General features: G+C 31.7%; 2 protein-coding genes and 1 long non-coding RNA gene across 3 annotated transcripts; 1 reads left to right on the top strand and 2 right to left on the bottom strand.

Annotated features, from left to right (window-relative positions):
- Positions 1 to 1,906: 1,906 nt before the first annotated feature.
- On the bottom strand, positions 1,907 to 4,064 carry LOC132734699 (uncharacterized). The gene is made up of 2 exons (XR_009626357.1): positions 4,031 to 4,064; positions 1,907 to 2,795 (listed from the first exon to the last, which is right to left on the bottom strand). It is a non-coding gene; the product is annotated as an uncharacterized LOC132734699 (long non-coding RNA).
- Positions 4,065 to 6,363: 2,299 nt separating this feature from the next.
- On the bottom strand, positions 6,364 to 9,434 carry LOC132734695 (delta-like protein 1). The gene is made up of 6 exons (XM_060721484.1): positions 9,341 to 9,434; positions 8,776 to 8,829; positions 8,032 to 8,202; positions 7,443 to 7,673; positions 7,068 to 7,238; positions 6,364 to 6,380 (listed from the first exon to the last, which is right to left on the bottom strand). The coding sequence occupies exons 1-6, from the start codon at positions 9,432 to 9,434 to the stop codon at positions 6,364 to 6,366; spliced, it is 738 nt and encodes a 245-aa protein (XP_060577467.1).
- Positions 9,435 to 13,692: 4,258 nt separating this feature from the next.
- LOC132734693 (sushi, von Willebrand factor type A, EGF and pentraxin domain-containing protein 1-like) lies at positions 13,693 to 25,840 on the top strand (the record flags this gene model as incomplete). Its single annotated transcript, XM_060721482.1, has 16 exons — positions 13,693 to 13,795; positions 14,082 to 14,140; positions 14,382 to 14,601; positions 15,668 to 15,739; positions 16,081 to 16,336; positions 16,554 to 16,681; positions 17,796 to 17,978; positions 18,697 to 18,873; positions 19,082 to 19,342; positions 20,784 to 20,996; positions 21,709 to 21,903; positions 22,484 to 22,975; positions 23,544 to 23,702; positions 23,923 to 24,084; positions 24,355 to 24,559; positions 25,628 to 25,840. Coding segments are annotated over exons 1-16 (3,056 nt in total), but the record flags the coding sequence as incomplete, so codon positions are not given.
- Positions 25,841 to 27,040: the final 1,200 nt, after the last annotated feature.

Genomic DNA, 27,040 nt, shown 5'->3' with positions numbered 1-27,040 from the left:
GGTTCGTTACTGCAAAGGGTTGTTTATGTAATAACCGGTTACGGGTATGAATGTTTCTATTGTATGAAAAAATGGAGCTATTGCCATGACCCACTTGGTGGCGCCGTCGTTGGTAAACCTTTTTACGCTTCTGCAACCTCTGTGGTGCATTGCATATAGCAATTGACGTGTGTTTGTTATAAGTGTTTGTAAGTTAGTTAATTATTCAGAACTGACAAGAGTTAAATATACGCTTTAAAAGTGAAACCCTCAAAATTCATTCTCAAACACTATAACGAAACAGATATTTAGCATGTAGCATCACCCTGTGGTCATCTACTAAATTTATATAAATCATGATCTTGGATTAAATTTGGCCTGGCTATGGGGTCATATAATTAAAATAGACATATAGTACATGTGTAAACAATTTAAGTCTTCTTGTGTGCCGAACTTAAATATTTAACATAAATTATTTCCAAATCAATGTCTGCAACTGTTTAATAAATTATGCAGTTGGTGGTATAAAATGACACATTTATTGTGTACTAGCTTTGTACTTCTGCATTTAAGAGTTGTGGCCCTTTCTATCTCTATATCTGCGGTGAGCAAACCAATGCCATATTATTGTCATCTTATCATACACCCGAAACAAATGTCGACGTAAAATGTTATGCATCTGGTCGTCCGTCAATCTGTTTGCAGTTTTCTGCCCGGGTTGTATCTTTTGAACTGGTGGAAGGAAATTAAAAATACTTGGTAGAAATGTTAACCGTGAGACGAAATGCAGAGCGCAGATTTGACCTTTCTCAGGTCAATGTCATTTTTGTAAAATAATTCCTGTCCGCTCTGTATCTTTTGAACCGATAGAAAGAAATTAAATCTTTATCTTTTTGGCAGCTATATTACCTAGACTCTTTAATGAATGCAGATGTGCAGTGCGTAGGTTTGGACTTCCTGAGATCAAATGATTGCCTTTTCATTGGGGAAACTTTGTTTACATAGAGTTATATATAAAATACTTCAAAAAGAGTCTTCTCTGAAACTGGTTTACCTGAAAAACGTTGTCAAAACGTTGTGCTTTTTAATGCAACAAAAGAATTTTAAAACTAAACAGGATTTGCTTTCTATATTCTCACACTTCTGAATTTAAATGCCTAAAGTATGGATATTTTGCATGAAACATCACCATGCGGTCCATAATAAAAGTTATATAAATAATGTTCCGGGCCCCGAGTGTCATTTAGTTTATTTAGACTTATATGGTAAATATGTCTCATAAATCTTTAAAAAATCTTAACTTAAAATACCTAGAACATTTTGGGTGCCGGATGATGCCGCATCAACTTGAGGTTTTCTACAAATCTTGTAAATTATACCGCAGGGATTAAAATTGACATCACCATGGGGTCGCTTAGTTTGTATAGACTTACATTATATTAAACACATTTTAGTCTTCTTGTGTGAATTAACTAGTTATTTGGTATGCAGCATTTCGTAGCAAATGTGAGTCAGTGTTTGATATGACTTCATAAATAGATATATCTAGTTTTAAAGAAGTGCAATGAATGAGCACAGTAACTGCAAAAGGAAGTTTGCCTTTTTTCCTCAGAGGTATGACCAAAAATGTATTGGTTGTAACTTCAAAGATAAATAGATTTCATTGAGGAAAAGTGTGGTGTACAAGACCAATAACTCTATTGCATAGTTTTGGAGGAATTGTTCTTTGTAACTTTGTATTCTTGACTTATGTATTTGGCTCAATTGCAAAAGTATAGCAGGTATCTAAACAGGTATTCAAGCTTTATTTATTGGTAAATTACTTAAACTTCTTTAAGAGAGATAACCTGTACACTAAATGACAGATTTGTTTAAATTATTTAATTATTTTTGTGTATATTAAGAACTTTTACCCACACAAACAAGCCTCAGTTAACGTTTATTCTCCATACAACTAACCTGTTTTATGGAAATTGAAACTGTTATTTCTATGAAGCCTTGAATTAGATACTTAAATAATGGTCTCTTAACATCACTTCTGTAAATAATTTCAACACTTCAATTTTAAAAGGAAAGAGCTGACAAACCAAAATAAACATATGTATATTTTGTCGATCATTTAACTATGTTCAGAAAACTTTCCTAAGTCTGTAAAGTACTAGTATGTTCAAAGCAATCCTAACTGCCTCATGGTAATTCAATAAAAGTACGACTTTAAATTGTTTTTGATCGGTCATCATAACCATAGTTATCCAATATGAAAGATAATCAGAGTCTATTTTGCATTTATTTTAAAAACTGATCGTGTGCCAGATTATTGCAAAATATGTTACAAATATCAGTGGAAACCTTTGAAAAGAAATAATTTACATGAGCGTAATAATTTTAGTATCTACGATAGATTCTTTTAAATGTCCTAAGAAACCTGCAAAATCAAACAATTTTCTTACTCTATTTGTTGAATATATCCGAAAAAAATATTGACAGTGTATTGTAAAAAAAATGTATAAATACTTTGCAAATATCTAACACTTTTGAATGATTGTGCGAATTTTCAAAAAATAAAAAATAAAAATAAAACAAAGTCAGAGGCATGTTTTAAAAACATGTATAAATCGTTGCCATGGTTAAGTTCGCGTGTTGATAATGTTACATCGGTACCCTCGCACATTCAGTTGATCCCGTGCCAGTTGTAGTTGTACCAGGCGGGCACTGTTTGCAAGTTGATTGTCCTGAAAGCTTTTGGTAATAGCCACTTTTACATTCTGTACAATAAGAGACTACCCCGTCACTGTATGTACCAGGAGGACATGCCACTGAAGTTGAAATAATTAAAAGAATATTTGACTACAAAAATAACTTTTTTTATTATATGTAAGGGAAACACACCCTTTTATGCCAGCGCAGCATCTGCGATGCGGTGGCATATAGCGATGCACGTGGACCTCTACCAAGAGTGTTAAAATAATAGCCCTGGGGATAAAATTTGCACCGCCAACACGGTAATGTGATTTCTTTGTATGTATATAGTAAAATGTTTAAAGAAACTACAGCGCAATTGGCATGAAACATTGTGTAGTGAACCTCTATTAAGATTATTCGAATTACAGCTTTATGGTCAAAATTCGCCCTGCCCTTGGAGGTCATGGCTTTTCTTCTAATCATTCCCTTGCTATAAAATAGTCTAACTCATGAGTTAAATAATGAAAGCGAAACAACTCATATTGCAGGTGTACATGTTATGCAAATTTAGAAATGAAGAAAAGAAGAAAAAAAATTCAATAGCTGAAAGTTAGTTTTAAGGTCATGACCTTTAGCAAAAGTGATATTTGCTTTCAAGATATATTTATGAAATGATTTGTGCACATTATAAGGACATTACGTTTGAAAAAAAATGTACACCTTTTTCTGATAAAGGAAGGTTACATAGATACGTTTACATATTATGAATTGTCTCTAATGTTGCTTTTAAATCATTAATTGTTCTTTGCTGATTTTTGTTAAGAAAAAAAAATAGTTAAAAAAATAAAAATAATAATAGTACCAAAGAAAAATAATTTTTACAGTATTTCAAAGTTGAATACAGCTAAGTTAATATCTAAATTTGTATCCAGTAATAATACTTTTATTTTGAATCAATGATTATATTATTACCTATATACACAATTGTCTTTCATTTGACACGCTGAAATATAAGCTTGGCCCCCAAATTCACTAGACACTACTGCACAATGGCGAAGATCAATTGTAAAGAAACAAAAATGATCTACTTCTGCTCCTTCTTTTTAGTGTTGTATTAATGCGGTGGCACAGCATTTTTTTCACAAACGCAAGCTTGTTATAGTTTAATTGCAAATTGTAGTTTTTTCATTAAATTTTTTCTTAATTTTACAGGAATAGTATAACAAAAACAGCTATTCAAAGGACAGTTTGCTACAGTTCCTTTGTTAAAGATGATTTATTCTAAGGGGGCATATGTCGGTGTCTGAGTGTATTTTAATACCGTTTACGCGTCAGCATTTTCTGAAATTCCATAAAAATGTGACCATACCACAGAACATTTCTATAGGAGCTGACCCCCGGAACGCATATGCATTTTTGTTTCATGAGCTCAGCATCTGTTCCCCTCCAGAAAGTGAAAAGTTGATTGGTTCATCTATTACTACGTGAAAAATGCGCAGGTTGTTCACAACGAATGTTGCCGATGTTTCTATTGCAATCGCGCGTTGCTCCAAAAATCACTAAACTTGTGGTGAAGCTTCCAAAACAAATCAGAAAAATCAAAAATGAATTTGTGGGTGGGGGTTCTACCTTATTTAGTGGTATTTCTTTATTTATGACATAATTAACCTGTGTTTTTACAATAGTGAAATATATTCATATGATTCAATTTGACATATTCAATATATTTATGAAATGGTTGCGCATTCCTGTAAAGCTAAAAGATTTGTCTTTATTAAAAAAAACAACAACAACAAAAAAAAAACACAAAAAAAAAACCAAAAAACAGAATTGTGTCCATATGACACGGGTTCCGCCACATTCCACCGTTTTATCAATCTACTGACTTTAGGTCAAATATATGCACGAACAAGTTGAAAATTGCAAATTTATAGTAAGAAAATGGCAATAACTCTAACAAAGCTGAAAAAACATGCAAAACCCAAGGTGCACAGCTTCACATGTTAACATCCCTGTAAGTTTGTTGATTCTAGCCCAAGCAAGTTTACATGTTCATATAATGCAGCATTTTGGAACGGTTTTTACTTGGCTATGCGCGACACAAGATGAAAATTGCAAAAGTTTAACTAAGTCAAGGACAAAAACTTTACAAATAATGAATAAATCCAAAAATTAATCTCCAGATGCAAAATCAACATGCTTACTTATATTTCTGTAAAGTGTCATGACTCAAATCCTTTTAAGCTACACACGATACAAATTAAAAATTGTCCATTTTTAAGGGCAATTACTCTGACAAAATTGAATCAATCAACACACAAAACCCCACATGCACAGTTTCACATGCTGAAAAAACTTGTTTAAAAATTTTGTTGACTTTTGAAAGGGTTTAAACTTGGGGGAAACATAAAAAGGGGGACGATAAAGGGGAAAATAAAAATGCACAAAAATTGGGTAAGATGCTTTAAAATGGGGGATTGAATAGATTTTTTTTGAATTTTAAAATTTTTTTTTCGGAAATTCTCTAAAATTTAATCCAAAAAAATTTAACTCAGATAATGAAAAATGTTGTTTTTGGCTGCATATCATAATGCAATTTCTAATTTAATTATTGTTTATTTTAAAAAAAAAATAATAATTTTTACTTTGAAAAAGCGGCCTGTAGTAAGACATATTTGGTGGTTTGTTGTAAAAAAGGCTTTAAAAAACATAAAAAAATAAACATAAAAGGGGGACATTAACCAACTTAATCTTAATAATTTGGGGGTGTTTTTTAAATGTCATTAATTAAAAATTTTAAAAAACAATTTTACTTACTTGCCCCATTTTTTTTTTACTTTTGAACCCCAGTTGTGTTTTTCAGGTGCTTTAGTTTTTACAAAACTGACACAATGTGCAAAGAATGTTACATTTGGGGGAGACGTCAGTTTTGCAGTTGCTTCAAAGCTTTTAACTTTTAAAAAATTTTATTAAGTTTCCTTTAAGAGATCTTATTTTAACGGGGGTAAAGGGATGTTGATAATGTCCTTCAAAGGTTACACCTATTTTTTTGGTATTTTATTTTCGGGAAAAACATTTGGGAAATTTTTTGAAACGTGTCTTCCATGCATAAAAAACTAAATTATTCTTTTTTAAAAAACCCTCAAAAAGACTTTATTTGCTTGATATACGAGTATTTTTGAATTTTCAGCCCAATTTTCTTTCACTTGTTTTTTCTTTCACTTTTTTTAAATTTTTAAACATAGATATTGGAAGGGCTTTTTTTTCAGCGTCATTTTTAAGTAAACCCTTTTTTAATTTTAAAGGAAAAATGTTACAAATAACTAATTGTTTATAACATTTGTAACAATTTAATTTTTCCCCAGGGTTCTTAAAGTAGCTTTGATTTTTAGTTTGATCGAAATATTTTGCTTAATAAAACAATTTTAAAAAATTTAAATTTAACAAAATTTTGACTCGCTGAAATAAGGAAAAAATACTGTTTAAAAAGAAAAAAAAAAGAACCTGTGCATTGGGGAAGCCTTGAGTGGGTTATTTTTGGTTTTTAAAATTTTCCATTTTAACCGGGGGGAAACTCCACATTCATAGTAGGGGGAAAAGGGGGAATCGGAAAAATAAAAAAATCTCACTAAAAAAACTTACGTCATGTTTTAAATTAGTAGTTGTATTAAAGTTATTTTTTAAATTTCCATTGGCAATTTTTTAAAGGGGAAGACACTCTGAAAAAAATTTTCGATTTTTGGTTTTTGGTTTTTGTTTTTTTTGGTTAAACACTTTATAGGGTTTATGGGACTTTCGGTTTTGGGGTAAGGTTTTCTTTGGGTTTTTCAGGCCCAGCGGGCAAGAAGAATCCATTTCCCATTACTAATGAAATTTTTACATGTTTTTAAAAAAAATTTCCTTTGGATTCGAACCAAAAAGGGGGGAAGGGCAATGGTTTGAAGGCAAAGACCTTACCACTTGGCAGGGGGACGCTCCGTTTTTTTTCCCTTATTTGTGCTTTGATTCAAAAGAAAAATTGTTTTTTTAAAACCATTTCGAGCTACAACATCATGTTGTTCTTGTGTTTGTCCTCCTTTGTTTTTCATAAGCCTGACGGGTTCATTTCAAATGAATTTATATGAACAACTATGTGATTCAATCTTATTATTAAACGTTTATGTTTATATTTTACAAGCGAAAGAAACGATAACCATTTCTTCTGAATCATATCTATCTATTATAATTAAAACATTGTATACTGTCTGTAGTGGGATTCAAATGTACCAATGCACTTTATACAAAATATGTATTGTCATATGAAAGAATCAAGGTTTTCATTTCGCAAATGTTGCCGTATTAACATGTTATCTTGAAAGAACCAGCGCAAAGGAAAAAACATTTTCTTATGTTTATGTCACATTTACCTGGACAGGTTTCCATTTTACACATTCTTGTTTCAGTGCTATTCCCGTTACAGTCCTTGCCTTGTGCATTAGGTGGTGGGCTGTCACATCTTCTTGTCCGTGCCTGTATACCATTAGCACAGGTTTTTGAACAACCCGTCCAACCAGACCAATCAGACCACGCTCCGTCAACTTATTATATGTAAGTAAGTCAGTTATGTGTGTCAAGAAATAAGTAAGGCAAAACTGAATTACAAAGAATTACATATAGCACTAAAATCAAATTTTAAAAGTAGTAACCACAATTCTAATGTGTTTTCGATACTTAGTTTTTAAAGCTTAAATAGAAAACCAACCAAATAATGAGTTTTGAAAATAAAAGTTTATAATCCTCACCTGCTCTTACTTGACAATAAGCTCCACTATATCCATTAGGGCACTGACATGAATAATTGGAATTCCCCATTACACATGTTGCATTGTTCTGGCACAAGCTTTGTTCGCAACGGTCGATTAGAATATCACATTGACTGCCAGTGAATCCCTTTTCACACTCACACTTGAATCCACCACGTATATTTATACACTTGTGGGTACCACATGGGGAATTTGCACATTCGTCCACATCTACAAGAGGAATGTTTGAATAACTTTAACGTCATTTAAATGTGTGTTTCTTTTGTTTTATTTGGTTTTACGGCGAAGCCAACACAGTTATACGAAAACTAACAAAAACATTGCATAACTAAAGGCACGGGTCCATGATTGTGAATGAACCGAGACGAAATTTTTGTTTTAATAAGAATAAAGTTACGGCAGCAATGTAGGTTATTGCATGATTAAGTCCATCAATACTGATCAATTTGAGCAATAAAATAGAGATGTTCATCGTTTAATTTCTAAAACAAAAAAAGAAGAAGAAGACATGTGACAGTAGCCTCCTACCAATCTATGACTTCAAATTGGAATTTAAATTAATGCATACCATCACAGACAGAGGGAATGATAATTTGAGCAAGCCCAGTTTCAACAATGTCATCCATAGACATTATCTCGCAAGACTGAGTTATGTTTGGTTTGCAAGTTGATGACCAGCTCGAAATCTCTGACGTAGTCGCTATTCTAGGAATTACTTTGAACGAAGAAACTTTCATATCTGAACGTAGAGCAATAGAGAAACAGCAACCAAAATTCTTATTAAGATAAACTTACATCTTACAAACTGAATATACTTGTATATTTATTAACACAATGAGATAGGAATGCAACAAATTTTGATAACATATACACTACAATACTTTATTAACTTAATTTCTGGTTTCATTTTTCAGACTATAATTGACTATTTATCAAAGATAAATTTAAAACAAATTATTAATCATTTGTAAATTGTTTTGAATTGCGGTATTTCTTTCTTCAAAAACAAAACGAAAATTCAAAGATCTTGTTTGCAATTTTACGAGGCTTCTCGGGATATTTGTGCTAATAAGTTAACATAAAATGGTTTTAACAATAAAAAATTACATTGTGGCACCAGTTTATGTAATTTAAATTTCAAATTTGTAAAATATAAAAAAAAGTTTGGCAGTCAAAAAAAAAAACAACACTGTTAGACAACGTAAAACAGAGCTGGGTGATTCAAAGGTGTCAAATATATTTTTTTTTTCATTTTTTTTTGTCTTTATTACCTTTCAAGAATTATTTGAAATATATTTGTCAATAGTCTTACCTCCATAAAATTCGAGTGATTTATTTAGGATAAATAAACGCACCTTCTTCACAACTGAAAGAAGAAATCATGCCTTACACAACTGTTTTATCATATTTTTTATGATCTTTTACAGGTGTGTTGAGTCAGTCTTGAACAAGATTTTGTCGAATACAAACGTATTTTTGCGCTCTTAAAAAATTCAAAAGTTCAAAATGGGCAAGGAAAAGAACAGATATAAGTGCACGGTATGTAGGATAAGGTGAAAAAATTGACGCTGCACCTTAAACGCCTCATACACCAACTCATGATTCAACCTCGGCTCACACACCAACTCCAGAGTCGACTTTGGCACCAGAGGCTTAACCAGTAGACAAGAAGGCTTTGTTGGATATCCCGTTAAGATGCCGATTGCTTGACTGCTGGGGCGAGTACATGACCACGGATTCCGGGGGTAGTGTAACTGTAGATACGTCAAGGGAGAAGGTGGTGAGGAAATACCTCAGATTTAACGAGATACTTAAGAGGCCGGAGAAGATACTGGAATGTTCCCATGTGAATCATCTGGTGGACTACTTTCTAGTACTAAGAAGAGTCACGGTCCTTTCTGGAAATCCAGAGTTGTGAATTTCGTCGGAAAGTTCATAGGCTATAGGAGGAGAGGAATCTGGTGCCGGCATTCTCCTCTGTCGCCTACAGACTAAGGGTCAATGGCATCACACTGACACTTAGCAAGAGGAAAACAAAATGTAGAGTGCGAAGTCAGACGAAGAAGCGGAAGACCTTTAAAAAAGTTAATATTTCAGACTTTTTCCAGCACGCCTATGGAAGAGACAATATTAAAAGTCGATGGTGTAAAATTTGCAAATTATGCTACAGGCAGGAAATTTTTAATAGCCAGCAAGCTTCTCAATTCTGGGGCACGGACAGGGGCGGTAGCCAATCGAGAGGTTCGAGAGGTTTTTGATGCAGAGAAGATAGTCTACGGTGAAGGTCAATGCAGAAAGACGTGCCACGTGGTCTGCATTAGCAACCACAAGGCGGCATACCAAGGGCCGGTGCAGGTACCTTTGACACAATATACTTGTTATTATAATTATTTGATAAAATAGGAGTAAAAACAATCATTTTGCTGAATGCTATTTTTTGTTTCTTAACAATAATTAAACAGAAAATATTTCTAATAAGGGTGATATTATAGTTATTTCAGAGGTTCCACAATGAAAAAAGTAATATCCAAACTTAAGTACAGAAAAGTGGACATAACTCGTTTACTGTACGATAAGTGTTGTTGTTGTTTCCTTTAAAGTTTGCATGCATGTGCCCTTTAAGGCATATATTTGACCTATGTTGTCCATTTTTCAGTTCTTTATAGTTTCCATTAGGATGCTTATATCTTAGTTTGTTTCGCTTATGTCTATACTACAGCAATTAGAACACCGCGAGTCGAATGTGTCGCCTTGTGAACAGTATAGCTGTCACTTAGGCATTTTCTTTTTAAATATAGGTTATTTATAACACCACTCTTACAATGTACATGTACCTTGAACTTTAGTATCCATAAGAATGGTCATACCTTAATTTGTTTCGCTAATGTCTACACTACAGCAACTAGAACTCCGCGAGTCGGATGTGTCGCCTTGTGAATAGTATAGCTGTCACTTAGGCATTTTCTTCTTAAATATAGGTTATTTATAAACACCACTCTTACAATGTACATGTACCTTGAACTTTAGTGGCATTTGAACTGATTGTAACCAGGATTGATGTAGCTCGTGTAGGAGAATTGGCCCAGACAAAAATAAAGTATAATAATTAATAAAGGGTAATAATTAAAAAAATAAGAAGTGCAGAGTACCAATTTTTGTGCAGTGCACTCTTCTTAATGAGATCTATCATCCTATGAAGTTTCAAGTGCAAAGCCTTTATATTTTAGAAGAAATGGCCCGGACAAAAATAAAGTATGAAAATTAACAAAGGGCAATAACTCAAAAATGAAAAATGCAGAGTCATGGTTCTTGTGCACTGCACTTTTAATTATAGAGATTCAACATCCTTTCCTATAAAGTTTCAAGTTCATAGCATTTTAAGTTAAGGAAAAATGACCCAGACAAAAATAAAGTATGAAAATTAACAAAGGGCAATAACTCAGAAATTAAGAGACACATAGTAACAATTCTTGTGCACTGCACTGTTGGTCGTTGAAAGAAGCATGCATACCAAGTTTAGAGTCAATCCAACTTATAGTGACTGAGTTATGCTCCGGACAAGCCTCTGGGGACGCCGACAACGACGCCGACGCCCGCTGGCAAAAGTAACCCCCTATATGTCGCATTTTTTACAGCGACACAATAAAACCCGTTTAACATCCCAAAACGTTATCAAACGGCCTACTCGTAAACAGGAAAAGGAAGATTTAGTCTTTCTCCAGATGTGCATATAGACCCGACAGAGCTACCCGTTGGCAGTAACGACAATAACATAGATAACATCAAAGGATCTTGGCGACATGCCTGAATAGCTACCAGACATAACATTGACATCTTGAATAACATTTTACTTTATTGAGTATATTCGTGATAGGTAAAGAAAAGGTGCATCATTCCATCACGCCCCATAGCACCGGTTATAGCATTATTCTTTTTTCAACACTCAATGTTTTTATTTGTGCCTTGTGGAGGCCGTAAAAAGTCGCCTTGTGCATATAATCAATATAATCAATCATATTTTTGATCCGCACGACTTTATTGATGTGTGTGGTATATTTTGTTTCCATCTATTTGACTTTTTTCAACTTGGGTGGTTCCAATATTCCTTCTTCTGTACTGTTACTTCTTTTATATTTGTCTTTAGACGTCATATCTGTGTTTTGCAGGCTTCAGAACATCTGAAATCTTTTCGATATTCTTTTTGTTAAGTTTCATTCCTTCTGATCTCTTTTAGGGCATACGCTTTTTACTGGCGGACCATACGCCACATTTCATGAAATGGAATGCCACGAAAGTGTGACATTGAAGGTTTAAAATAACCACCGTATATAAACATCTGCGGATGTTTCTAATTTCAAAATTGACTATTTTCATGTTTAAATTGAAGCTCATAAATTATATCTTAAAGATTTTAAGTTTCGATCTTAGGACAAGCTTGTTTGAAATACAACTTCAATAGGAAATCCTACTGTTGTGACTTTCAAGTTTGATTTTGAGCCAGCTGTATTATTAGAATTCTTTATATAGAAGCTCGCTCAATATTCAACTCCAGCACAAAAATAAGTTTTTTAAAAAAATTTTCGACTAAGATCTTCGAGCTGGCTTGAACTTTAACATCATCTCGAAATTCTATAAGTTTTATAAGATTTTGAATTTTGATGTTCGAGTTGGTTCAATTCCAGCACAAATTCTACCTTAATTAGTTTATCTAGATATTTTGAATTTCGATTTTCAGGCTAGTTCGAAATGAAATTAAATAGTCTTTGAATTCCGGCCCTCCAGATGGCTTGAAATTCAACTCTAGTACGAAATTCAGCTTTGAACTATTTTGAAATTCGATCTTTAAGATGGCTTGAAAAATACAGCCTTTAAAATATTAAATTCTGATGTTTGAGCCGTTTCGAACTCTAGAAATCTATCTAAATGATATATTTGTACATCGATATTTGAGCTGGCTTGAAATTCACTTCAGCTAAAAATTAAGCTTTAAATGATAATTAAATTTGATCTTAGAGCTGGCTCGAAATTTAGAATCAACTCGTTATTGAAGAGTGTCGACCTCCTGCGAGCTTGGTCGAAGTTTAAATCTAGCTCGAAATTCGCTATAAACTTATTCGGACTCCGATCTCCTTTTGATGTGAATGCTATCGTCTCGTTGAGGTAATATTTTTAATTTTTTAATTGAATAGCACTATAACAGAAAGCAACATTAATATTATAGACATAGCAGGATCAGTTCAGTAAATTATCAGAAATATAACATCTAGACAAAAAGAATACAGAGTGACTGATAAATAGATAACGAATGAAATATATTGATAAAAGTTTTTTTAAATTGGAACATATGAGTTCATTGAACCACTTTTGTCTTAAAAAAGAAAGAAAAAACTTGAAATACCGCGATAACCAAGCTAACTTTGAAACTTAACTTCCTTATCAAAATGTCAGTGCACATGTCGCAAAGAGACAGTCGATAAATATTCAAGATCTAGGTTGCATGTTAAAGGTTTATCGTAACGTTTTGAAGAAAAAAAGAAGATAAATAACACGGATCAATTCGATTAAGTATAACATTTATCTTAAATCAGTACAGTCAGAAATTATTCTCAAATATCAAGTTTTACTTTTTTTTCATAATGCTTATTTTTTTCCAAACCAATGTAAAGAGTCCCTTTTTGGCACCTACAAAATTCACTTCTTTTCTGTGGATTAAACCTTGGTTATTGATACAAACTTTTCACAAACTTTGGGACTTCTAAATAATGCTCTCTAGACTGCAGTTGGCCATACGAAACAACGCAAAGACCGACTATGCTATAACATACCATTACTATTACCCTCATACATTTATCTGGTCCCAATTTTCAAAGTGAGCAAGCGTGCTTACACAGAATTTTAAAATTTATAATTGAAAACACAACAACAGTATATACAAGCAAAAAATGCCCGTTTTGTTTGTTGTTGTTCTGTGCGACAAAATACGAATTTATATATATCTGTTATTTCTTGCAAAAGTGTAACTCTAACACCTGTAATTCATGTGTAAGTGTATCATTAGTAATGAATGTGCATTTTTTTTGAAAGGTTGTTCTAATATGAGTTATGATGAAAATCGTCTCACATTTTAGGTACATTAATTTTGATAGTATGTTTTACGTGACACTTTGATACTTGAAAATGCTTGCGTGGTGAAGTAAATTTGAACAAACATAGATAACAAATATATCCAAGTAGGAGAACCTAATACCGATAATATTTTTTTATCATTTACATGCCAAGTAAAAAAAACTGTACATTTTGTGACGAAGGCGATAAACGGAGTGGATATATTGGTAAGTATAAATTAGTTTTTATTCTCGATGACAACGCGACACTTTGAAAAAAATAAATCAGTTTATAATTTGTCCTTTTACCCAGTATTTCTTTAAAACGAGTCTTTAATAATAATGTGGTGAAAATAAATTTGAGCAGTCTATTCAAATATTAAAGGGTTTTGAATATCATATGAAAATTGACACCAACAGTTTAGGGCCTGATCAAACTGCAAGTAAGTACAGGCTGGTCTAAATCTATACTGTTGGCATACGCATAATCACTCTCGGTTCCATCTCTTTTTAGATATGTTGCTTCTATTATATCTCTTGGTCGGGACAACACAGGCTGTTTCCACATCAGAGGTAAGTAAATTTGTAAATCTTATATCTAAATGAGGATACGCAAAAAAGTTGACACACAACAACTTAAATGATAAATTCGATATAAAATGCCTAAATATATCCTTAGTAATATTTATGCTTAAAGGATTTCATAAGAGAAATATTTCAGATTTTATCAATGAAACATTAGTTTGATTTCCCAATATCCTGAATTTCCTTGTAACAAAACGATATTATTTTTTTAATGTCACCAAATATGTAGACTGATGTGGATAGCCTGACCTCAGACTTGAAAGGATGTCTGATCGGAAATCCGTCGGCGATCAAATCGTGTAGTAATAAGGATGGTATTCCTGTTGATATTACGGAATTTAGTCTTCTACAAAAGGGCAATATCTGCATCTTTGAACATGAAGAATATCCGGTTGTTTGTCAGAATGGAATGATTACTCTCACAGCGGGTGGTAATTTTACAAAAGAAGGTAAAATAGGAACTTTTGCCAGCTATTGAATTTTAATATATCTAATGGCACTTTTAATAATTAGCTTAATGTCTTTGGTAAAGAAATAAAAATAGATACTTATTTCACCATCTAATTTGACATTTAAATCTGTTGCAATGTCAAAACTTTCACAAAAAGACTATTTAATTTTAAATTCTTCCGTTTCAGGATTTGTCTATAGTGATACCAGCAGGTGTCATATGATATGTAACAGTTGTAAAAGTTGTTACAATCTTTATCTAAGAGATTTTTTATCTATTTGACATTTTTGGAATAACTGATTCCAACCAGTTTAGTGTTAAGGACTGAATTCTCCATAGGAAAATGCTAGGGAGCGTTGGTTATGTTGAAATAGAGAAAATAATGACCCTTAAAAAAGTCCAGAACAACACAAATGAAAATGTTGCAGGCTCGGTTTGATTGAGTCTGTTCATGGATGGTTCTGTCTAATTCAAACTATCGTCCCGCCCCCTTTGACCCTCTCAATATACTTTAATTAAAGGACATTTAATTTCATTTTGTTTTGTTATTTATTTATTCATTTATTTAGTTATGTATTTATTAATCTATTTATTTATCACACTTTCTGGGTATCTTCTATTATTTAGTCATTTCAAAATTCATAGATTGTTCATTTACTTAGGTACATACATTTTGTTTGAAACGGTATGATTTAAATGATCTTTGATATGAAATATCTTTGTCACATCCAAGTTAAACTATCTTCAATTTGTCGGCTTTTACTGGTTTTTTTTAATGGAATGGAATGGAACGGTTAGATAAATTCCAAATGATGTCTATTTTCTAGAACACATTCGCAAATTATGCATTATTTCAAAACAATAAATTGGTCTTGCATTCTAAAGCATTTGGATGGTCTGCTCCGTTCTTGGTTTCATTTGTAAAAAAACAAACGTTTAGAACATTTGTTCAAAAAATCATATGTTTACTTCTTGTTTCACCAGACAACTGAGATGTGTTGCTTTATTTATGCTCTAAGAGATAAGCTACATGACTTTTCAAGTAGAACTAACTGTCTTTGAAGTGAGACGTGTTCAAAGAAAAAAGAGGAGGTGGTGGCATGGCGCGAGACGAGTGTTTTGTCTTTTTATTTGTGGTAAGTGTTTATTATCTTTTGATGAACTTTGGACGGTTATCCATTTTTCATCTAAAACATTATTACATGTGACGCACTTACGACAATATTTGAAATATCATAATATCAAATTCATTAATATAAAACATTATCAGATCACATATTTTTCGCACAGTCGTCTCTATCAAATGTCATTATATATTTCGGGTGAGATTCTATGCATTACAAATGTTGTTTTGCAAGAGCAATAAAAAAGAGTCAGATATAATGCTTTTTAACACAATTAAAATCTTTTAATGACTAACACTTCTGCTGTAACGAAAGAATAGTGTAAATTATATTGTTAACATATACATTGATAGGCCGACACCATCACAACTCTCACTCTCACTCTGAAGCCAACTCTCACTCTGAAGCCAAATCCACCGCTGAAATCCACTACTACCCTGAAGTCCGCTACTACCCTGCAGCACAAACTAAACCAAACAGACCCCCAACGATCACTAAGCATGCAACTTTAAAGGTTGGAACACCTATATACACAACACAAGGAAGTTCAAAAGCAAAAGTTTATTGGGATGATCCAAGCATCACGGATCCAGAAGAAGGAACGTTAATGTAACCGACTTATATCCCTTTTTTCTTTATATATTTTATCGGTATACATTTCTATTGATACTTATCGCGATTTGTTTTTAAAATGGAGAATTATACGTGTTTTTTTTCCCCTTAAACATATTTTTACAAATTCATATGCTCTATACTTCTCATATGTAGATAACTAAAGGAAACAAGTCAATGTAAATTTTGTTTGTTTTTCCTCTCTAATTTGCAGGATCACTACTTCACCTAGCAAATATAGAAGTGGAGGCGAATATGCCGAAGGGACCTATGTCATATATTTCGTTGCAACAGACAGTGGAGGTCTTTCGGCAACTGATTATTTAACGTTTACAGTGAAAGGTTTAAGAACAGAAAATTATACAATTCATCTCATGTACCATTATTTTTTACATCAACACAATTGAGGAAACATTTAGATCCTTATTGTATGTAACAGAATAAGTTTGATTTTACCACTTTTACGTTATTATCCCCCCCACCAATCGGGTAAACATCCAATGGTTTTGGAAATTCATTCCGTCCATTCGTGTAAAAAACAAGTAGGAAACCACATAAACTGCAGGTTTCAGTGTTAATTTGAACTCGTTTGTGGGCAAAATTGAACATTAAGAGAAATAGCATTTTAGACCGCCTGCCCGTCACTTTCTTTGGAAAATTTGTTGAAGTCTTCAATGAGTTTGTATAAAACTGCACCCAATTGATCGAATATCATGATAGGAAGTTCTGAAGGTTCAAGAGCTGAATTATCATTGATATGTCTTTGAAACGTTAAGCAATTATCAGTTATATAGACGTGTACGAAAGAATAGTTATGTTACTTAGTTTTTGTTTACACTCCTATATCAACTAGAAATGCAGGTCTGAAATATCTTGAAAGTTTCGGAAGAATCTGATTTTAAAATTTTCTCAGGGAAAGAGATGAGAGAGAATTGCACTGTTGAAGAGCTATAATTATAACTTGCTTTATTTATTTGTTATTTTTGAATAATAATTGTCAGGAGAATATTTTCTTAACTATTAGTGATATTCCATTGCAATTTTACATAGCTCCAGACGGGGGGAGCAGTGAGAGGCAATGCAGAGTTGAAAACCTTTTTTTTTTCAATTAAATCACCTTCAATACAAATTAATGCCTGTCCGGAGAATAACGTGAACATTATTGAAAAACCAATGATGCATTTTGTACAATTTTGCTCATACAACATTTGCTTATTGATTAATATCTTTAATACTTAGAAAGTAGATTCTTTGGGATGCCCTTTACCTTTATGTGTAGAGTAGTTTTGGTTATTAATGTTAATGTGTATTTCGGAGTTATAGTATTGCTTTCTAGTGAATGTGATATTTAGGCGAAACCTAAGCCAAATTGATTTCAAATTATTGTTTAAAATGGTCAAAGACTAATATTCATATATCATGTAGCCGCACATTAACTGGAAAATATCTTTTAAAGTATCTAGATGCGGATATTTGCGATGGCCAGAAAACGGCAACCTGAATTGTAATAGTACAGACATAATATCAGGAACGATCTGCAATGTATCCTGTAAACCAGGTTTCCATCTTAGAGGTGCTAGTGATATGGTATGTCAACAAAACGGAAACTGGCAACCTAGAAGCATACCTGATTGTGAACGTAAGTCAGCGTTAACGTTATACTAAATTCCATTTGTATTTTATATATCTGTCCGCCATAATCAGTGCAAGATATAACTAAATAAATCTGATATTGATTGAGCCTTAGAAAGAAAAGAATGAAGACTTACAATATTTACCGTACCAGGATAAAATATACAGTGCTATCATGAAGAAATACTGTCATACCTTTCCTTTACAAAATTTTCATGATTTATCTTGCGTAAATAAGAAAGACTTATTATGAAAAGGGTAAACATTCTATTTGTTCTATTAATCTTACTAAATAGGTAAGCTTAATATATTTTTTTTTCTCACCAAATTATAACTATATATAACTATCACCTAAGAATGTAATATAGCCGTTTTCCATTATGTATTTGTATATGTTTATGCATGTATACTGCGGATGTTTCACGCTATTGTGGGACTTGTGCATTTTGTAAATAAAAATAGAAAAAAAAATTGAATAATAGGTATACTGATGAATCATATTGTTCAACACAACTTCTTGGCAACAAACAATGACCAATTTACCAATGTCAAAATGATAAATGAGCACATTAGCCAATATCTTAAATTGAAAATTTCCGATGATAATATCAATTATATTATTGCCAATTCAACCGAGCCTGATGAAACGAAGAGTTGTTAGTAGCATGCATAACAAAAAAAAATTAATTTTGTTTTTGTTATTTTATTCTTTTTCACTTTTCCAGCAATACAGTGCACAGGGTTACCAAACATAACAAATGGAAGAATTAGTTGTTTCCATAATAAAATGATTTACGATAATATTTGTGAAGTTATTTGTGACGAAGGCTTTCGTGCGATAGGAACTCATTTGATTAGTTGTAATACTGAAGGCCAGTGGGGAGCTTTGCCTACATGTAAAGGTATGTTCCTTTCTTTTATTTTTATTGTTATTGCGACTTTTGTGTTTTAATAAGTCATGGGAAATCGTTCACTTCTTATTCATGAAGTAGATATACTCCGGATTCTTTAATTTGACAAGACTAGAAAGCTATGGGGGATTTACAAGTTACTGACATAGCTGCAGCAGTCTAATAGGCTTATGTGTAAAAAGTATTTGTATGTATTCAGATATTCTTCCTCCAAAATTCTTAAATGGAGAGTGTCCGGATGATATGCAAGTTTTCATTGATTCAACCAATTTTACGACTGCTGTAACTTGGGATGTACCAAAAGGAACAGACAACTCAAAGGAACAAATTATAATAAAAGAAGAACATGGTTATGTCCCCGGACAGCGTTTCAAGCCAGGATCATATGTTGTAAAATACAGTATCGAAGATCAAGAACATAACAAGGGAGACTACTGTAATTTCAGAATTGAAGTTTTGTGTAAGTTGTTATGTTAAACATAAGTAATAACGACATTGACATGTTTCCTCTACTAATTTAAAATTATGGTTTTCAGAAAGGGTACTATCTTCATTTGCATTTGTAAAACGACATTTTCTTTAATAGCATCATTAAACCTTATATAATATGGACATGTGATGCAATTTGTAAAACTTATTTTTTCTTAGGTTTAGAAAAAATATCAGTTTCATAAGAACGCCACGGATGGCAAAATTGAAAATTTGGCAGGCTTGATTTCATTAAAAAAAAGTGCATGCTTGCATCCACGCCCCTAGCACCGGTTTAAACAGAATAAGAATTCAACATTTAAACATGAAAATAGTGAAATTATAAATTAGTAAAGATCCACATAATTGATTATATGACAGTTATCGTGGAACGTTCAATGTTACACGATAATGTCATTCCATGAAAAGCGGCGTATGGTCTCAATGTAAATAAGTGCGAAACATAAGATATGTTTGCAATTTCTTTAGTTGACTACATAGATAATAGGTAAAACATTTTAAAAATTAAGAATAATTGAAAACTGATTTTCAATTGAAAACTGGTAGTGTTGGCATATTTCCTAATAGTAATCAGATTTCTTTTGAATATGTCTAAAAACATGATGATTTTGCTTTCCGTTTCTTATCATTCTTATTATTTGTCAAAGCAAAAAAGATAGAAAGTTTTGTTTCAAGTATAAATTTATAAAGCCTTTGAAATATTGAAACTGTATGTTAAGAGCTGCTGCTAAAAATGTATTTTATATCATACTAATTTGAATTATAAACAAGGTAAAGACAAGCATTTTTATATCATACTAATTTAAATTATAAACAAGGTAAAGACAAGCATTTTTATATCATACTAATTTGAATTATAAACAAGGTAAAGACAAGCATTTTTATATCATACTAATTTGAATTATAAACAAGGTAAAGACAAGCATTTTTATATCATACTAATTTGAATTATAAACAAGGTAAAGACAAGCATTTTTATATAATACTAATTTAAATTATAAACAAGGTTAAGACAAGCATTTTTATATCATACTTATTTGAATTATAAACAAAGTAAAGACAAGCATTATTATTTCATACTAATTTGAATTATAAACAAGGTAAAGACAAGCATTTTAATATCATACTAATTTAAATGATAAACAAGGTATAGTCAAGCATTTTTATATCATACTAATTTGAATTATAAACAAGGTAAAGACAAGCATTTTTATATCATACTTATTTGAATAATAAACAGTGTAAAGACAAGCATTTTTATATCGTACTTATTTGAATTAGAAATAAGGTAAAGACAAGCATTTTTATATCATACTAATTTGAATTATAAACAAGGTAAAGACAAACATTTTTATATATCATACTAATTTGAATTATAAACAATGTAAAGACAAGCATTTTTATATTTGAAGCCATCAGTTGCGAACCTCCAGATTTGTTGGTGCCACATTTAGTGTATGAATGTCCAGATTCATATAGACTTGGGGCGTCTTGTTCTCTCCGTTGTAAATCTGGATATCCTTTGGGTGGTGCAAATCAAATTCATTGTCAACTTAAAACAATGAGTTATCCACCAGCAGCACACTGGAAATGGAATGATGGGAGCCTAAAACCATTTTGCAAAGGTAATCTAGTGTTTCATTCTAAACGCGTTATCAAAATGAAAAATGTAGCACGCTTGGTTTCCTCCAGTCTGCTGTAAAAATAACGCATTTAAATATTTTTGCTGATGTCATGAGACGATGAACGGTAGATTGTACTTATCACTTCCGTCCATGAACAGCTTTAAAAAAAATGGACAACATTTATTTTTTTAATATAAAGCGTTCTTTAAGGAAACCGTCGTACAATAACTTACAAATCAATTTAAGCTCAGTAGATATGTCTAGCATATAAATAATGTAAAACTAGAGATGTGTTTGGAAATACAATGCTGACAATAAACAGTTTGAGAAAATATAAAACGACTAGTCTGTATATTAAAAAAACAGGAAATAAATAGAAACATATTTCCGACGAAAATTCCGAATCTGCAAAAAAACCCGTTATTTTTCTACTTTGTGATCATGATTTCCGCAAGCTTCTATAATATAGGTAAAGCTCCAACTCTTGCGAGGATAAAATATAATTTATTAAACTCATTCAATTAATTAAGTAATTAAGCTACATGATCTCTTTATCAATATACAAAATTAGAAGTCTTTTTCATTGACACACTTATGATGTCAAGCATCTAAATGCTATGTATGACGCAAATGACGTGCAGTACCATTTTGTCGGAGACGCAAAAACGAAACGGGTATGTGATAAATGATTAATATTCTTATGATTGTACAGAAACGAATTGTTCTAGAGCTGTTCTTCATAAGCCCAAAAATGGTGCACTTGCTTGCAGTGAATGGACGCATGGTCAAATGTGTCAAATGCAATGTGAATCTGGCTATGATATACCCAACATAGGGTTTGGGTTTTTTGTATGTGGAAAATCGAATGGTCAATGGAGACCAACGAATAGTGTGCCGGATTGCAGTGGTAAACTATTGAATTTCATTTTCAGTTTTTTTAACTTCTTCATTGTTAGACGAATAAAACTCTTCCTAAATAAAGATGTTATAATGCATTCGCTTAAAATAATGTAAAAACTGTTACACCTTATTCAATTCAAAACCTACACCTTAGATACAGAGATGACAAAATCAACATAATAACAATTCTAATAGCATTCATATGATAATCCTTATCATGCTTAAAATCTTTGACGGACTTGTCCATCTTTCAATATAGGTGCAAAGTTATTAAACATTTCAGGGGAAAGAAATCAAAATATGTATAAAAAACTGTGAATAGCATGATCAGACAGCGTTGACGTGCCTTCAATGGTCGCATTGGTAGAATCAGTTTCCGCCATCAAGCTAATAGATTAAAATGAAATAGATCAATACAAATTATTCTAAGAATTATATTGAAGAAAATAAATAAACACAATTGTAATATTATAAATATCTATCAAAAATTAGCAATTTTGCTATGGATACACATGCTGTGTTATTTTACGTGTTTCATTGCAAGCTTGCCATTTACAGCTATATTAATTTATGACTTAATATTTCAGTGAAAATGGACGTCGCATATATACATCTACCTAGCAAGTTTTACTATTATACTGGACACTGTGACAGCTCCGTAGCAAACATGAGACAAATTAAAGATAATTTTATACAAGCTTTAAACCAATCAATGTTTTTTGAAGCTTGTCTTGGCGTTCCGGAATGCCGAGCAGAGTATGTGGGTGTCACGTGCGGTCCTATTTCCGGACGCCACAGACGCGATGTTAGTACAAACATGCATTCACTAGCATATGAAGTACAGTTTGAAATTGTAGCAACGTTTCAAAACATTGCCGGAAAAAGCACCACGGACGCTGTTTCCGAAAATAAAGAACGACTGTACAATATGTCAGACATCATCCAAAAAGAAGTTAGCAAAGGTCTCTTCGACTTAAACATAACAGACACCCATGTTAATAGCAATTCTTTCAGTCCTGGACAACCAGTTTTGAAATGTCCACCGGGAACAACACCTAGGGAGTCATCTGCGACTTGTGGTTAGTTGTTACCATATTCTTAATTTTAGTTTTGTTTTAGGAAATGTAAACTTTTAAATGACATGGCGATATTATTTATTAACACTTTTCAAAGTCAATGAAAGGTGTAAATAACAAAATGTCTTAATCGATTACAATTTGTGTTCATTTAATGATATACATGTATTTTGCATAGAATCGTACTCGTTTTCAATACCTTACTGATGAAATATGTAAATTAATATGATATCACGTATTTTGAATTCAAAATAAGGTTTTATTCTATACGTATGTTGTTTACATGATTATCAAATTAATCAATTATTTACAAGTTTTCAATATCATTTGTAGCGTTATGTTAAAAAAATGTTTTTTCTCCCCACCATGTAAAGACATGACTGTTCAAACTGAGACATTCTGAAAAATCAAACATTTTTATCAGAAAAAACATTAAGGAACCCTACTGATGATTCCGCGTAAGCACTGGCGTGGTGCCTGTACATATCCGCATTTTCTTAGTACGCACTCAACAATTAATGTCAAAAATTGCATTTAAACGAAGAAATAAATAAGGTGTTTTCTTCTAAAGTTGGATGTCCTAAAGGAAACTATATGGAAACACACGGCGTATGTGAAAAATGCCCAATTGGCACTTACCAAAACAATACTGATGCCCCAAAATGCATCCCTTGCCCTGCAAAATCAAATACAACAGAGACAGGATCCGATGATATTGGAATGTGTCTTGGTAAGACAAATTATATAATAACAATAATGATTTAAAAAGAAATTATGTAACGTTTCATTCTGCACGTATAAAAGTAATCAATTTACCAATAACATCGTAGCGTAGTTTACCAAGAAATCAAGTGTAAATGATAAAGTGAAAACATTGCAGTGTCCACATTGGTATAACAGATTCAGTTTGTCATTTATAAATTATAGATTTCATTTGTTTTATTATTAAGGGTATTGTATGGAAGGCCAGTTTTCCCAGAACGGACTTTCACCATGTATAAAATGTCCAGTAAATTCGTACCAACCTAAAATGATGTCAACACAATGTTTAAGGTGCAAGACAGGTACAATGACGTTAAAAGATGGCGCAACAGCAGCCGATCAATGCATAGGTGAGTTGTTTTAATAACGGTGTTTGTTATGACGTATTTAAATTATATTATACATGTATATACATCTAGACTAATTTTTGTGTATTTCCGCGTATCATTTTATATAAAGGGAATGGTGTTTGAAGATAACGAAAGAAAAGAACAAATTTTTTATAGAAGCAAATTTTTTATTTTTTTGTATTCTGTCATTGAAATTATTTGATTGATTCATATTATACAGTAGTTTTTAAAACCTCTATATACAGTAAATGCTTACATCAAACATTTTAGAATACGATGTACGACTAGGGGCAGGAAAAACAACACTGAGAAGAAATATTACTGCTGATACGATGACATTATACATGTGGGTTTACCCAATTAAAACAGCAAATTTTAATACAAGCCTGACGTCCGTACGATTACTTGGATCTGAAAGTTCTGGACCGTCAAAACATATTGAACTGTTCCCAGTTTCATGTTTACGACAAAATGGGCAAGTGTTTTATACATGTTTCGAAAAAATATTATTATTATTATTATTTATTTATGAATTATATATTATTTTATTATTATAATAATAGTTTTTTTTTTATCACAATATTATTTTTGTTTTATGTTTTTTGCATTCTAAATACACTGAACCTATTCTGGACTTCATCTTTAATTGATATTGGAGTATGACGTTATTATTCAATGATCTTTCAATTTAATGTTAGGGAAATTTCACATTTTGTCATTTATTTAAACATTATTATCATTTCAGTTTTAAGTATTATGAAAAAGTCTTATTTGTGTATTTAAAGTAAGCGCCAACTTGTATAAGAGTTTTAAATTAGTATTTGTCCAATATGATTGCAGTATTTCAAATGAATCGTAACACATTTACTTTGGTTAATCGGCAAACTGTGAATCAGTCTAGTAAATCGACTGCTTATCAATATATATATTATAACATTAAGCTGGTTAAAATGTTTTAATACGTACTAATAAACTTTAACCAATGCATCAGTGTAATATTATTTATCGTGTTGTTTTCACACAAAGAACTACAAAAATTTATCCATGACAGTATATAATAATATATAGTTTGATAATGGATAAATACTGGCATACTGAGTGAAATCAACACATTGTTTAACTACTGAGTCTCAATTCTAACTATAAATTGATTTAGCACATTGTTTATAAACTCAAGAACAACTAATATACATATTAACGGAACTCCACTTACGAGTTGAAATTTGTTTTTCTTTCATAGATCAGCTTGAGCACTTCAAGCAGCAAGATGTTCTGAAAGTAAAAAAAAATGAAATATACTAAAAAATAAATTACAAATCATATTTTGTGCTATTCTTAGTCCGATTCTAATGAAAAGCGTTCAATTATGATAATTGTTCTGTAAAAAACGGAGAGAACGAATGATTTGAAATTTTGCACACAAGTTATTGGTCAAACCCTACATCCAGTCGAATATTAATCTCGAAAACTATTTCCAGTACCGTCATGTTAATAAATCTCAGTGGTTTTATCCTTAATTGAATTATTAATTTTATTTTTTCAGAATCTTTCATGATAAGAATATAATTCCACTTGCGAAATGGACTAACATAGTACTTACTTTAGATATACATGCAAATGTGCTGTCCATGTATATAGATGGGAAATATGTGTGTCAAAACTCTTCCATGATGTCATCAAATTTTCAACATGTCCTAAATAAATCACTCGAATTTTATGGAGGTAAGACTACTGACAAATATATTTCAAATAATTTCTTGAAGGTAATAAAGACAAAAAAAAATGAAAAAATATATTTGACACCTTTGAATATTCCAGCTCTGTTTTACGCTGCATAACAGTGTTGATTTTTTTCTTTCGACTGTCAAAAGATTTTAAATATTTGCTTACATTTTACTTAAATTTCTTTTTTATAATTACTCAGAATAAATTAAGTAAATTGGTGTCACAAATGTAATTTTTTATTGTAAAAACCATTTTATGTTGTCTCATTTGCACAAATATCCGGAGAAGGGTCATGAATTACAAACAAGATCTACGAATTATCGTTTTGTTTTTGAAAAAAGAAATACAACAGAACAACAAAATTTACAACTATTTACACATGATTAATAATTTGTTATAAATTTTTCTTTGATAAATAGTCAGTTATGGTCTGAAAAATGAAACCAGAAATTAAGTTCATAAAGAATTGTAGTGTACACTCAGAGGCACTTATAACCAGACACGTATATATTGGTATAACTTGGTTATTTGTGAAAAAATTTTGCTCAGTTTTTGAACATACAAATTTCAACATATCATACTTATTTCCTAGAATTTTACTTCAAATTCATTAACAAGAAAATACAGAAAAAAAGAAAAACAAATATATTACTGCAAAATGAAAAATCACAAAATGACTGTAAATATCGTAACACTACAAAAAGTCTCTAAATCCAACTGTTTCTGTATAATAACCAGTTCTTATACATTCTGTGTCATCCCATGACTATAACAAAGTGTAAACACCTGTCTCATGGTTATGACATAGTGAAGGCTTGAGAATATTTCTCCATTCTGGAATATGGGCTTCCTCTAGTTCCAGCAACTCCTGCATTCCAAGATACCAGATCTAAACATTACACTTGTCGGCTGAATTGAACAGGCGTGTGACAAAGCGGCCAAAAGCTCCTCGCAAATTGCTGGAACACGAGCAAGCCTTTATTTAGGAATAGAGAACTGTGAGGCAGAGGAGTTTACTTTGTTATAGCCGATTGGGAGGACATACAAAGTGTAAGAACTGGTAAACATACAGATTTAATGGGATAAAGAGACTGTTCATTGTGTTACGATTTTACAGTCATTTTGTGATTTTTCATTTTACAGTAGCCTATTTGTTTTGCTATTTTTTCTATTTTCTGATCAATGAATTGTTAATATAATTCCAAGTAGTAAGTATAATATGTTTTAATTT

This window comes from Ruditapes philippinarum, unplaced genomic scaffold, assembly GCF_026571515.1.
Source record: "Ruditapes philippinarum isolate M1 unplaced genomic scaffold, ASM2657151v2 ctg4245_1_1_1_1, whole genome shotgun sequence".
Taxonomy (NCBI): domain Eukaryota; kingdom Metazoa; phylum Mollusca; class Bivalvia; order Venerida; family Veneridae; genus Ruditapes; species Ruditapes philippinarum.
The sequence above is the reverse complement of the archived record's forward strand: the minus strand, read 5'-3'. Positions and strand labels throughout refer to the sequence as shown.